The 14,435-nt window shown below is 38.6% G+C and overlaps 3 protein-coding genes across 3 annotated transcripts; 2 read left to right on the plus strand and 1 right to left on the minus strand.

Moving 5' to 3' along the window:
* The first annotated feature begins 22 nt into the window (after positions 1-22).
* LOC135798165 (arrestin domain-containing protein 3-like) lies at positions 23-3,034 on the plus strand. Its single transcript, XM_065310916.1, has 7 exons — positions 23-239; positions 302-459; positions 513-862; positions 928-1,305; positions 1,594-1,708; positions 1,774-1,864; positions 1,937-3,034. The coding sequence occupies exons 2-7, from the start codon at positions 348-350 to the stop codon at positions 2,058-2,060; spliced, it is 1,170 nt and encodes a 389-aa protein (XP_065166988.1). The 5' UTR covers positions 23-239; positions 302-347; the 3' UTR covers positions 2,061-3,034.
* Positions 3,035-3,929: 895 nt separating this feature from the next.
* On the minus strand, positions 3,930-7,280 carry Mdh2 (malate dehydrogenase 2). Its single transcript, XM_065310940.1, has 5 exons — positions 7,164-7,280; positions 6,781-7,090; positions 6,518-6,687; positions 6,164-6,246; positions 3,930-4,881 (listed from the first exon to the last, which is right to left on the minus strand). The coding sequence occupies exons 2-5, from the start codon at positions 6,850-6,852 to the stop codon at positions 4,187-4,189; spliced, it is 1,020 nt and encodes a 339-aa protein (XP_065167012.1). The 5' UTR covers positions 6,853-7,090; positions 7,164-7,280; the 3' UTR covers positions 3,930-4,186.
* A 1,151-nt stretch (positions 7,281-8,431) lies between these two features.
* On the plus strand, positions 8,432-13,625 carry LOC135803152 (anoctamin-4-like). The gene is made up of 11 exons (XM_065316759.1): positions 8,432-8,650; positions 8,868-9,364; positions 10,156-10,290; positions 10,479-10,901; positions 10,966-11,829; positions 11,889-12,342; positions 12,409-12,614; positions 12,675-12,780; positions 12,848-13,029; positions 13,082-13,289; positions 13,365-13,625. Exons 1-11 carry the CDS (start codon positions 8,551-8,553, stop codon positions 13,481-13,483), a joined length of 3,294 nt encoding a protein of 1,097 aa, XP_065172831.1. The 5' UTR covers positions 8,432-8,550; the 3' UTR covers positions 13,484-13,625.
* The last annotated feature ends 810 nt before the right edge of the window (positions 13,626-14,435 follow it).

Below are 14,435 nucleotides of genomic sequence, written 5' to 3' on the forward strand. Positions count from 1 at the left end.
AAGTGGATGGGAGGCGTGCGTCGCGAATTTCGTCCGCACCACCCACCTACAATACATTACACAGTCATCATCATCATCATGCAGCGTGCGTGCGTGCGATAGCACCTGCCGCCCGCTGTCGATGTCGATGATTATAAACAGATGAACTTTGACCTCCGTGCGAACGCCCACAAAGCAAAATTCTAAAGTAAAAATCATTAAGAAGAAAACCTCAACATCAACACCAACCAAAACACAAGGTAAGAAAACATAAATAATTTCTTGGTTAAATTTATTTTACTCTTAAATTAAATAAAAATAGTTTCTAATCATGTGAATCCAATCGAATTATCCTCTGGTGAATCGGCATGGATTACATCCGAGAGTTTGATATCCAACTGGACAAAGAGCATTACTATGCAGGCGAGAAGATTGAAGGCACAGTCATCCTCAATACCATCGACAACTTTAAATTACGAAGTAAACACACATTTTTTTCTTTTTAATTAAAAATAATTAAAAATAATTTTTAGCTATTAGGGTGATTCTAAGAGGAAAAGCGCACGTGGAATGGAAAGTGATGCTTTCCGGTGAACGCCGGACCGTCAAAGACGATCAGTACTTCATCGACGACCGGCAGGTGATCTGGGGCGAGAAGAACATCACCACGACGATACCAATCCTCCCACGTGGCGTGCACAAGTTCCCCTTCCGTTTCTCTCTACCAGAGAGTTCGCTTCCGTGCTCTTTTGAGAGCAAACCATGCTGTATTCGTTACTACATCAAAGTCACCGTGGATATTCCCTATGCAAGCCCACCGGAGGGCGTGAAATACTTCACGATAATTGGGCCACATATTGATTGCATGGAGGAACAATATTTGGTATTACTCTTTTATATACAGGGTGTTTATATTTTAACATCTTTTGATTTTTTTTTATATTCAAGAAACCCCAAGTACAAGAAGACCGTAAAAGCACCTGTTGTTGGTGTTGTAAACGTGGAACTCTTAGCCTACGCTGTGTACTGGAACGCTCTGCATATGTCTGTCGGGAAAGTTTGAAGTTAAAAGCGACGATTGATAACCAAAGCGATGAGGAAGTGTCGCTGCGTGTGCGACTGGAGCAGTGCTGCGAGTTTTTCATCGATAGAGGCGTGCTGGGTGTGGGCAAGGAGTTGAAGCACCTGGTGTTTGAGTACAGGGGGAGTCAAGTGAAGCCGAATACGAGGACCAAGTGGGATAGTAGTAACAGTCTGGTGATGCCACCGATGCCCACCACACTAGTTGGGATTTGTCGACTTGCACAGATTTATTATGTGTTGACTGTGAGTATTATAAGTGAGGAATCCGCAAAAAGTAGTGGGGGTAATTTAATAGTTTTAGTATCAGATTAAAGCTAATTCATAATATGTTTGAGTTTTGAGTGATTTTGAGTAATTTTCTTAAAGAAAACGTGTTTTTTGTTGATTTTTGCTTGGCAACCCGCGAAAAGTGGTGGGGGTAAACGTGTATTACGTGATAGAAGACAAGAAACACTCGAAAATGAATTTCTAGCAACAAAATAGACCAAAATAAGGTTGATGCCTGATATTTATGTTGTAATATTCTTGCAGGTTAGTTTAGATTCGTCGAAAGAAGCGGATCTGGTACACGTAACGTTCCCTATTACCATAGCGACAGTGCCTTTTAGAATACCCAATAGCAACAGGTTTCCTAGCGTCAAATATGGTGAGTAAAACGAGTAAAACACCCACAAACACCTCACACCCTCTCAAAACTTTAAAAACTTCCAGAACATGCGGCAGCGCACGTTGAAGGAGGTCAATACATCGGTCCAGAGTTTCTCCTCGGACAAGTTTACGACGGCAACGAACATAACAATCGGTAAACACAAACCTCCACCAATAAAACCAATAAAACTTAAAAATCTAATAAAAAAATTTATGTTTCCGATAGAGAACCAGTGGTTTTATACAAGCCGGTGTACGTGACAGTGGAAAAGAACGAAGATGCAACACCCCAAGCATCACACACACGTCGCCCCAGCCACATCCCAGACCACCTCGTTGCGAGTAAGTAACCAAAGCGCAAAATCCCACCAAAAAATGGAAATTATTTGACTGAGCACCTTTCGCCAAACGTGTATTATCTTGAGTATTAACTACCCTATGATTCGTAGATGCCAAAATCAACGCGCAGAATATTTACATTTACACCAAATATATGCGTATTAGGAGATTTTTATATGCGAAGTAGCGAAGAGGATAGTTTATATCACGCGTACAGTGTATCAATACCACCAAATTCAGATAATAATCATAATTATAACAAGAAACACACCCGGTATATTTGCGAATTTCGATTTTTATTGATGTGAGGATAATTCCCATGTGAGAGATGAATGAAAATAGGAAAACATACCTTCCAGTGACAATTGTGAGTCACTTCCGATTGAATTCCACTCCAATTTCCGCTGCAATCACTGCGTATACCTGGAAAATCAGCATTTGCACATCAATTACAATCGAAATTGACGATTTGTATCATGATTCACATGAAAAAGGACTAAAACTAGTAATGCATAGCAATTGTAACAGGGTTCCATATAAACAATTATAACGAATAATTATTTATGCCAAAAATAAAACAAGAATCGGAGCTCAACTAGTGATGAGTGGCGATTTCTAGCGGAATTTAGGTAGTTGATTGGTATGTGGGCGTAATTAATGAAGAAAACGCGATGATTTTTGATGTTTTTACCGCTCTTTTGACACAAACGGACCGTGAGCGTTCGTCGGGAGCGAACAATTAACGAGTAAACATATAAAACAAGCTTAGATGACACGAGATAAACTATATATATGAATAAAATTAATAAACCAATGAATAATAACAGAGAGGAATTGATTGTTTAGATGTTTTACCGCGCACGTGGCGCGGATAGTTATATGAGTCTATATACAATTTATTATTACCTGTTTAATATTTGTGTATTATATCAAGATTTGATGACATTGGAGAAATTTAATAAATGACTGTGAAAATTATAAACTACATACGGCGAGTGGACATAACCTATGCATCTGGTTTTATTTGAAAGGTTAACCGGAGCGACATCTACGTGAAAGTATTTTTTTAGGATACAACTAAAAAAACATCATAGCGACATGATATTATTAATGTAATACATGTGTGATGATGTATACTAATGATTACAAGTTGATTTAAGATATAATTCTTAGTGAAATATGAATTATCAGTGAAAATGCCGGGTATACTTACAAAAGTTGTGCTGGGGATGCCGCCATGACGTCATGACCTTCACCACTTCTCACCGGTATTGAAAACGGAAAAAATTCTGCACACTTTCAACGCGGATTAAACTTATACAAGACCATCTCGAGGTGATTCTAATATCACATCGGATAGATACCAACGTCAACTAATGATTAACACAAGATTTAAGACGTAATTAACGCGGATTGATTAATTATCAGTGAAAATCACGGAGTTACTTACAGGAAGTGATACTGAGCTCGACGCCATTATTTCAATGCAACGGCCGAGCACAGCGCCACCTCCTGCGGTTTGAAAAACTAACACTACTTCAGCTGCAAAATGTGCACTACACTTGCAACGCGGATTAAACTAATAAAACGACAATTGCGCGCTGGTATTCTTAGCGCATCGCACGGGCGATGACTTTAACTATTGACTAACACCGGGTTTTAGAGCGAAATAACGCGGATTACTTATTTTTTAGCGAAAATTCAAGCGGTGCTCACAAGAGTTGTTGTCGTGCGCGGTGCCGGTACGTTAGTGAAGTGACAGCCGGCTGCGCAACTATCACTAAACTGATAAACTGCACATGTTGTTAATAAACAACAATATATATAAAATACTAACTCACAATGCGTAATTATTAATAAAACAGCGTAAACTGTGATAATTTGAATAAAATTTGAATTTTAATTGCGTGTTTTTGGTTAACTTCGCCATGTATGTTTGGTTGCCTATCACAAAACTGCGTAAATATACACAACTAGTACAAATCATGTTCAAAATACAACAAAAAACATCACAGAACGCAGATAACAGAAGTAGATGGTTGGTTTCTATTGTAAAGTATGGTATTTTCTTAGTTTCTTACAAAATATAATGGCTTGTACGGTGTAACATTGGTAAAAATGCATCAGAATTGACTTTTTACTTGTTGACAAAGTCAACACCCTTCTGGATGGATTTTTTGAGCTCAGGGATGGCAGCATCCACCAATTTCTGCTCGCCAGCGGTCAGTTTACCAAGACCCAGATTCTGCTCGATGCCATTCTTGCCCAGAACCAGCGGTGTGGAGAAGTAATCCAAACCTTTGACGCAATCAGACGCGACGTACGCGCATTCAACCACATCCTTCTCGCCTTTCATTGCACGCATCAACGAGATGGCGAAACGTGCACCGGCGTACGCCATGGATAACGTGGCTGAACCAGCACCGGCCTTTGCCTTAACCACCTCTGTACCTGCATCCTGAATTCTAGGAATTAACTTCGCAAGTGTAGCTTCGTCAAAATCTACTTTTGGCTTCGCTTGGCTGATTAACGGGATGATGGTGATGCCTGCATGTCCACCAATAACAGGAATGCATACTTCCATTGGGTTAAGACCTTTTAATTCAGCGACGAATGTGTTAGCGCGGACGATGTCCAAGGTAGACACGCCGAAGATGCGGCAGGGGTCGTAAACTCCGCATGCTTTGTACACTTCAGAGGCGATTGGTACGGTGGAGTTCACAGGGTTGGAAATAATGCAGAAGTGGGCCTTAGGGGCGGCTTTGGCGGCGGCTGTGGCGATATCACGGACGATTCCAGCGTTGGTTGCGAAGAGATCATCACGGGTCATACCTAACCAAGAAATTAGAGAGGTTATGTTAACATCATTTTGTTTAAGAGGTTTTTTGGGTGTAACTTTTGTAGTTTTGGGTTGATTTTGATGATATTAGCATCAAATTGAAGCTAAGAAAATTCTCTATCTATATGAGTCATGATTTGTTGTCGTAGGTTTGATTTTTGGGTGATTTTTAATGGTTTTAAATGAATTTTTTGAATAAAAATGTTTTTCTAGTTTTTTGATTATAACTTTGGTAATTTTTGCTTAAATTTAATAAAATTAGCATCAGATTAAAGCTAAGAAGATTCTCCTTCTATGTAGCTCATAATTTGTTATGATAAAATAGCTTTTGATGATTTTAAGTAAAATTTTCACAAAAACTTGATTTTTTTGCTTTTACTTAGTTTTTTCAACATAACTTTAGTAATTATTGCTTGATTTTGATAATATTAGCATCAAATTGAAGCTAAGAAAATTCCCCATCTATATGATTCATGATATGTTATCATAGATTTGAGTTTTGGGTGATTTTTTATGATTTTAGGTGAATTCTTTGAATAAAACATGTTTTTTTAGGTTATGCCAGTTTTTTGCTTATAACTTTGGTAATTTTTGCTTAAATTTAATAAAATTAGCATCAGATTAAAGCTAAGAAAATTCTCCATCTATGCAACTTATAATTTGTTGTGATGAATTAAAGTTTTGACGTTCTTTTGATAATTTTAAGTAAAATTTTCACAAAAACATGATTTTTTTGCTTTTGCTTAGTTTTTTAACCATAACTTGGGTAATTATTACTTGATTTTAATAATTCTAGCATCAAATTGAAGCTAAGATACTTCCCTATCTATATGATTTCTGATATGTTAACCTAGAGTTGATTTTTAATGATTTTAGGTGAATTTTTTGAATAAAACATGTTTTTTTAGGTTATTCCAGTTTTTTGATTATAACTTTGGTAATTTTTGCTTAAATTTAATAAAATTGGCATCAGATTAAAGCTAAGCAGATTCCCCATCTTTTTAACCCATAACTTGTTGTGATAAATTTGAGTTTTGAGTTTTTTTTTTGATGATTTTAAGTAAAATATTAACTAAAACATGATTTTTTTGCTTTTACTTATTTTAACCATAACTTTAGTAATTATGACTTGATTTTAATAACTAACGCCTCAAATTAAAGCTAAGAAAACTCCCCATCAACCTACACCATCACATTTTATGAAACATTTGAATTTTGAGTGATTTTTACCATTTTATAGCAAATTAACCACAAAAACATGCATTTTTCATTTACCTGGTTTACGTGGAACACCAGCTGGCACAACAATGATGTCACATCCCTTGAAAGCCTCCTCCATGCAATCATTACCTTCATAACTGTAAAACACCCAAAATTACCATTAATCCAACGCAATTCACTTGACAACAAGCCAAAAATCGGCCGAAATCAAGTGCAACAACATATTTCTCAAGTATCAGCCAATAATTTACATCTATTTTTATCCCAAAATCAAACCTCAAGCATCTCACCAATCTAAATTCACTCTGTTGCCTATTGACACAACTGTTTGTTATCTCCAAGTATTACTCCACCAGTGACAAACACTGTGTCAATATATCGATCATATGTTGCTGATAAACTGCTTACCCTTCAACTTTGGCAGGAGTTTCGATGTGAGAGAGATCCGCAGCCACACCAGGGGTGTTGACAATATCATACAATCGCAGCTCAGATACCATTGGGCACTGCTTCAGCAGTAAAGATAATGGCTGGCCAATGCCTCCAGAAGCACCAGCGACAGCTACCTTGAAATTATTCTAGAAACACACGATTAATTCAAATTATATAACCTGTTTGGTTTTAATTAGATTTTTTAGCATTTTGTGCTTGGAAAATGATGATTTACTCACTTTGGATGTGCAGGAGAATTGCCTCAGGTTGCGGTTTAGGCCCTGGCATAAAATACGGCGTGTTGAATGCATTTTGTGTGTGTGGTTTCGGTGTGAATTGCGAATTGGAGAAATTCGGGTGCTGTGCGTCGAATGTCACCGCGTTAACTGCGAGTGGAAACGTGTGCACAGTGCTCACGCGCGATTTGACCTTCCCGCGTCCGTAATCTCGCCTAATTTAAGTTCGAACACCAGTGGATCTGTATCCACTGTATCGGTGATGAGCTAATCGGTTCGTACGCACGCCGCAACAGATTTCGCAGTAAACTGGCTGAAAAACAAACAAGTGTTATGAATGTGATAAAAATTGATGAAATTTGGGCTGATTTTTAATGCTGGACAACCTGGAACTGTGTATTTCTACTGGAATTTTGTTGATAGTTGTGATTTATTGTTGTTTTTATGTTGTTTCAGTTGTTTAATGCTGTTTTGAAGCGTTTCTATGAAAGTGAAATTCCGAAAATAAAAAAATGAAATAATTTTGGTGTATGACTGGTTGCCTATAGTTCTAGGTTAATATTATTAATGTTCGTGTTTTTTGTTAGTTATTTGTTAATAACTATTAAACTAAACACGCTACAGAAAATGTATTTATATATAAATATTCAGAATTAAATTTTGCATCTACTCATGTTTAAAATAATTAAATTACTCTTTTCCTATAAAAGTTATAAATAAAAACATAAATAAAACCATTTTTTATAGTTTTTTGTTTATAATTTCTAATATAAATAATTAATGTATATAAAAATAACATCATTAAATACAGAATTAACCACAGAACATACTCTGTAAAAACCATGACTCTACTCCTTTTACTTTTCGTGTAATTAATTATTAACAGCATAAAAATAACATGAATATGATTATGAAATAACCACGTCGACTAAATTAATAATTTTCAACATAAAACAATAAATAATCAATAACAGCACAAAGCGCATTAATAACAACACTGATTCTTACACTGTGTACGCATGCGCATGTTCAAATCAACCGTTACAAACTTAAAATAGCAATTAAAACGCATGAAAAACACATCAATAATTAACATAACCTAACTTTGACGGATATGACGATTTGAAGCTGAATGAACGATGAATTATGCACGAATTTGTAGCGCCATCAATAAACAAAATCTAATTGATGCTCGCGCCGGTGAGAAATGGCCGCCGAACGCATTTATTACACATGCATTTTTTATTCCACGCCGACCGCGTTGTGGCCGCCGGAAAGAAATTGATTTTATTGTATATTAGGCCATGGTAACTATAGCACCTGGACATTATTTATTATTCATTGCGTTTTTATCCACCAAGCGACGACACAAGACAAACAAATACAAGAAACACTAAACAAATAGATAAAACATAGTATAACCTCACTAGTAGTATAAAAGTAAGGTTAGGCAACACATTATACACCTAAACATTTATTCATAGCAGTTTGAGTCTCTTTGTTTCATGTTTCATGCTGCTTTGTGTAAATTAGCCGTGGTGTTGTGTTGTGGTGACGGTTGGAGTGACGTCGTTGGTAACCGCAGTCCGTGGGGAGTGAAAACTCGACAATTCGACGTCCGGTTAGTAAACTATCAGTCTTGATTGGACTCGCCGCCATTACACACATCTCAAACAAATTAAACGATTAGAATGACCAGACACGAAATTAAACTTGATAAACACCAGCGGCCATTTTAAAAAAATCAAGTTCAAGTGATTTTCGAGTTTTTGAATGAATGTTCTCACCATCAACGGACTCCTCGACAAATTAGAAGCAATGGATCTGGGTAAAGACAGTGCTTTGTTCCTTGAAAACGAACGCAACAAATCAGGTAAGCATTTATTCTGAATAAATAAAGAAAAATTAATATCATACACGTCAACATCAACTCGGCGAACGCCAAGTATGCTTAATCGATCCGCGTGTGTAATATTTTCTCTTGTCTGTATGATACACGTATGACCCGCATGTGTCAATTGATTTTCCAACGAGTACAACAATTGTCAGATAGTAAATATAGCATTGACCCTTTTTTTCTATCAAAAAAGGGTCAAATTCACGAAGAGCCAGTAATGAAAGTCAGCTGAGTTTGAATGTGCCCATGGAGAGGGAACCCACACCCATCATATCACCACAACCCATGTTGACAACCATTTCGGGTACACTTACATCAAGTCTGACCCAAGCGGGTGCTGCCCTGAGTAATTTGAGTTTCGCCGCGTTGAAATCCCGTGGGTCCAATGCCCAACCCCCGAGGAAGTCGGGGAATGACACCATGTTGAATGGGATTGATGAGGGGGTATACCAGGAGAAGACCCGAAGACCCTCGGGGCAATTAAACATTGAGAAACCATGTTCTGGGAGGAAGGTTCTAAGACCTAGTTCGAAACAGTATAGAGGTGATGCGTTTGGGCCTCAATTGAGTACGGAGACCCTTCCGACCCTACCTGGGACACCTTTACCTTCTCTGGTCCAGGATTCTGAGGAGTTGGATTATACGGATTTGCAACCCTCGCCGCCCGAGTCCCCGGGGTTCAAAACCGAGGTAAGTTTTGAAATCTTTTTTAATGGGGTGCAAAAAGTGATGAAATTTTAATGGCGGATCGATTGAATGCGCAACATGGCAGGCGCATTGCAGTTATGTGTGTAGGGTGATGTGGTTCTCTCGCCAAAAATACAATATTGACTTGGTGTCTCATTATCTGCTTCGTTATTCATTTTTCGTGCTCGATTGTGGTTTAATCGGTGTCGCTGCGGCGTGAATATTGCAGCAGCAGTCACGTTTGCCAAGCACCTTGGGAGAAGGGTTGTGTGGGTAGACGCCCCCGCACGATGCTGTTAATTATTCAGCGGGTGACAATGAGAGGCAGGAGTGATATGTGGGTCAAAGGGAATAGGAAAAATTTAGTTTTGAATGGTTTTCAAGTAGGTTATTAGAATCGGACCTTATATTGGGAGACTTTTATTGAAAAAAAATTTTAAAAACTTTAAATTGATTTTTTGACCCTTTTTTTGAGCACCTGAGAAGGTTTAAAGTAGTGTATCATAATAAGCCCCTAAATTGGGAGACTATTACGTGAAGAAATTTTTTAAATTTTTAAAACTCAATTTTGAGACCATTTTTGGGACACCTGAGAAGGTTTAAAGTAGAATATCATATTAAGCCCCTAAATTGGGAGACTTTTACGTAAAGAAATTTTTAAAATTTTTTAAATTCAATTTTGGGACCCATTTCAGGTCCACCTGAGGAATTTTAAAGTAGGTTACCCTAATCTGCCCCTACATTGGGAAGCATTGCAACAAAAATAACCCAAAAATATTAATTTTGACCTTCAGCCCCCAGATCCAGATAGTCTGTACTTTCGTGATGGGCGTAGACAAATCGACATGATCATGGTCTACGAAGAAGAAGAGCTTGGAGTGATGACAGAAGCAGAGGCCCGGAAGCGTGACAACCGGCGTATTTTCCAAGTGAATTATTTTTATGAATCAAATCAATTTCCTCCATTGCACGTCCTAATTTTAGACCAGACCACATGCACTGACCTATGATGACGCACAAATATCATAATCATTGTGGTAAATAATTAACACCACCTGTGATGAATCACCCATTCATTCATATCTAACATAACCCAATTTTTATTATTTACAAACAGGAAAACCTTCAAAAAGAAGGTTTGGAGTTAGAAACAGAACATAAGGACATGTCCTATGATGGTAAGACATGGTTCGTCAAAGTCCACCTACCATGGAAGACCAAAACCAGATACGCATCCTTAATGGGGGTTAAATTCCCCATAAAAAGGTTCATCACTATTTCTGTGAAGGCCTGGGACGACGAACAGAATATGGTCAAAGACCAATCTATGTATGCAAAATGGCGGCGTAAATGGAAGCGATTCTATGAGTATAACCATGATGTGATAGAAAAAGAACCATCTTTCTATGATGCAACTGAAGGAGGTGACCCTGAAGAGCAGTTCATCGTCAAGGACCGTTTGACCACATTTAGTAGCGCCCAGAGGAGTATGATGGTCATGCAGATACTCCTAAGGGTCAAATTTGATGATACTGATAAGGTAACACCCATAATAACCCAAATATTAACCCCTTTTTTATTGGGAACCATTTTTCTTGACCCAGGTTGGAATTAGAAGACTTTTGAATGATAAAACCTACACAGCTTGTTTTCCCCTCCATGAAGGTTCCTACGACCGTGAAGAAAGTGATGGTACCATTTTAGACCGCAGGTTACTATACCTAGAATGGGCCCGACCAGCAAAATGGTACAAACGTCAACCACTCCGCTTAGTCCGGAAGTACTTCGGAGACAAAATAGGGTTATACTTTTGTTGGTTAGGGTTCTACACGAAGATGTTGTACGCACCTGCAATTGTCGGCACGTTGTGCTTCCTCTACGGCCTGTCAACCATGGAAAGTGAAGACAACATCCCCAGTAAAGAAATCTGCGACCCAAATGGACCCGGAAACATAACCCTCTGCCCTCTGTGTGATAAAGCCTGCCGATACCAGAAACTCATCGACAGTTGTAAATTCGCAAGGTTAACCTATCTTTTTGATAATCCCGCAACGGTCTTCTTCGCTATCTTCATGAGTTTATGGGCCACTTTGTTTCTGGAGCTCTGGCGTCGGAAACAGAGTGTTATCCAATGGGAATGGGACCTTCAGGGGATAGAAGAGGATGAGGAACCACGTCCGGAGTTCGAGACCAGTGTGAAGACCTTCCGGACCAATCCTGTGACCAGGGAGAAGGAACCCTATTTACCCACTTGGTCTAAAAGTTTGAGATTGATAGCCACAGGGTCCGCGGTGTTTTTCATGGTTATTGTGGTTATGGGAGCTGTTCTGGGGACTATTATTTATAGGTTATCATTGGTTTCGATTATCTATGGGGGAGGTGGGGCTTTTTTGAAGAAACACGCCAAGATCTTCACTTCTATATCAGCTGCCACTATCAATTTGATCATCATTATGTGTTTGACCAGGGTAGGTCCCTGAATACCAGAAACATAACCTCAAATTTATTTCCTCTGTTTTTTGTTTAGTTTTATCATAATATTGCTATCTCCTTGACCAATATGGAGAACCCTCGGACGCAGACAGAATATGAAGACTCTTATACCTTCAAAATCTTCGTTTTTGAATTCATGAATTTTTATTCTTCATTGATTTATATTGCGTTTTTCAAAGGGAGGTTCTTTGACCATCCTGGGGATATTATTAGCAGGAAATCTGAGTTTTTGAAGGTCAAAGGAGATGTGTGTGACCCTGCTGGGTGTTTGAGTGAATTGTGTATCCAACTTGCTATTATCATGATAGGGAAGCAGGTGTTCAACAATTGTTTGGAATTGTTTAACCCTTGCTTCCATAACTGGTGGAGATGGAGATCCCATCGGAGTAATACCAAAGACCTTAATAGGAAGGATACCAGGTGGGAGGAGGATTACCACCTGCAGGATGCGGGTAGACTTGCGCTGTTTGATGAATATTTAGAAATGAGTAAGTTGGTACCATCAATACCTCAATAGGTTAGAAGGAAATTGATGGTATTCTTTTTGGTTGTAGTATTGCAATATGGGTTTGTGACCTTGTTTGTCGCGGCTTTCCCCTTGGCACCCTTGTGTGCTTTGTTGAATAATATTGCAGAGATACGTCTGGATGCTTACAAGATGGTAACCCAAGCAAGGAGACCACTGCCCGAACGTGTTGAGGATATTGGTGCATGGTATGGGATTCTGAGGGTCATCACTTATGCTGCTGTGGTGTCTAATGTATGAATACCTTTTGGGTTGTACCTGAAACCCTTAATTTTTATGTGGTACCCTTTTCAGGCGTTTGTGATAGCTTATACTAGTGACTTCATACCACGTATGGTCTACAAATACAAGTATTCTGAGAATGAGGACCTTGTTGGTTATATAGATGCGTCACTATCATGTATGACCATTTTTAAAGGGTTTTAAGGGTTTTAGAGGAATACCTTCAATTTTTTAATGTTTTTTAGTGTTTAACACTTCACATTATGAACCTGGGATGGGTTCTGATGAAGAAAAAGACAATTATGAAACGTGCCAATATCGCGGGTATCGTAATGGTCCTGAATTCCCACCTGAAGACCGTTATGGTCTTAGTCCTCAGTATTGGCACGTGTTTGCTGCACGTTTAGCATTCGTTGTTGTTTTCGAGGTAAACCTAACCTAAAATCATAATATTTCTAAAACTAATCAAACCATTTCAGCACATTGTGTTTGCCCTAACTGGTATCATGCAGTATGTCATACCTGATGTCCCCAGCGAGTTGAAAACCCAAATGCAACGTGAAGCCCTACTGGCCAAGGAAGCTAAATATGAACACGGGTTGAAAAAACAGGATTTCGACTATGAGGAACTCATGAACTACACCAGGGAAGGTGGTAATAGTGTAATGCAGAACTCAAAAACACCTGGTAGGTCAAACTTTGCATTCAGCTCCCGATTTAGGGCCAAAATGGATACACACTAAGAAAATTCATGATTTGAAGGTATGAGAGGCTCCTGGGCAAGAAGGCTTAGCAAAATGTCAGATGGGTTGGATGCGCATGTGGAAGTAACAACCAAGAAACGCAACTCGATCAATTCCACTGTCTGGGAGGTCACGTAACAGCCCTATGACCAACTTAAACAATATAATATTTAAGGGTACCACTAATATTCACCTATTACCTATCTATATACATGTTCTATAAAATATTTTCAAATAAGAGTTGGAGTTGACCACTGGTATCAATAAAAGGTTGATTTGACATGTTGTTGTGTTTCTATGGTTACCACACCATCAATAAATTTTTGACTTTTTCGGAACCCGGTCCAGAAAATCGTGACCTCCAAAATTTTTTCAAAATTTCTAGGTAAAAACACTCTGTAGAAATGAATACGAAAGTTCATCACCTCCGCGACATCCTCGCTGTAAGCCCCCACCCCTAAAATTGATGGTACCCTTAAAACCCTTTTAATATCCATTCCAGACGGCGTACAGGTGTAAATCAACCTCCCCAGTGCGGAGGACCATCTCCCCGGAACGTAATCAGTTCAGTCAATACAAGGACCACCTGCATAACTTCCTGGAATCAAACCGGAAAGACCTACAGAAGACCTTTGATGACCCTAATTGTTATGAATCCACTGATACCACTTCCATCAATACTATTTATTACACCAATGAGGAGACAACACCTCTTCCGGTTGGGAAAACAACCCAACCGGAAACAGGCGCCTATTTCTCCAATCTTTTCCGGTTTAGAAAACCTGGTGTGTCTGGTTGTGAACAACAACATCAACATCATAAGGTACCACCACCTACAAGAGGAAATAGTCGGGAAAACCCGGAAGTGAGGGTTAAATACAAACAACCGGAAACAACCCGCCCTAAACCCACGCATTACCAAGTGACGCATGAGTCACAATATTATTCGCTCTCCGCGAGGTTGGAACACCTTCAACCTTCGAAAATGAATGATTTTACAACAACCAACAATTTCTTTACGACATTTCCGCATAGATATAGACATTGACAATGATGTAAACTTAATATAAATTCTTAAATAAAAACTTTC

The sequence above is a fragment of the Atheta coriaria genome, unplaced genomic scaffold, assembly GCF_025399875.1.
Source record: "Atheta coriaria isolate IRGN ID8LTWV9N9 unplaced genomic scaffold, Caltech_Dcor_3.1 hic_scaffold_2_pilon, whole genome shotgun sequence".
Taxonomy (NCBI): domain Eukaryota; kingdom Metazoa; phylum Arthropoda; class Insecta; order Coleoptera; family Staphylinidae; genus Dalotia; species Dalotia coriaria.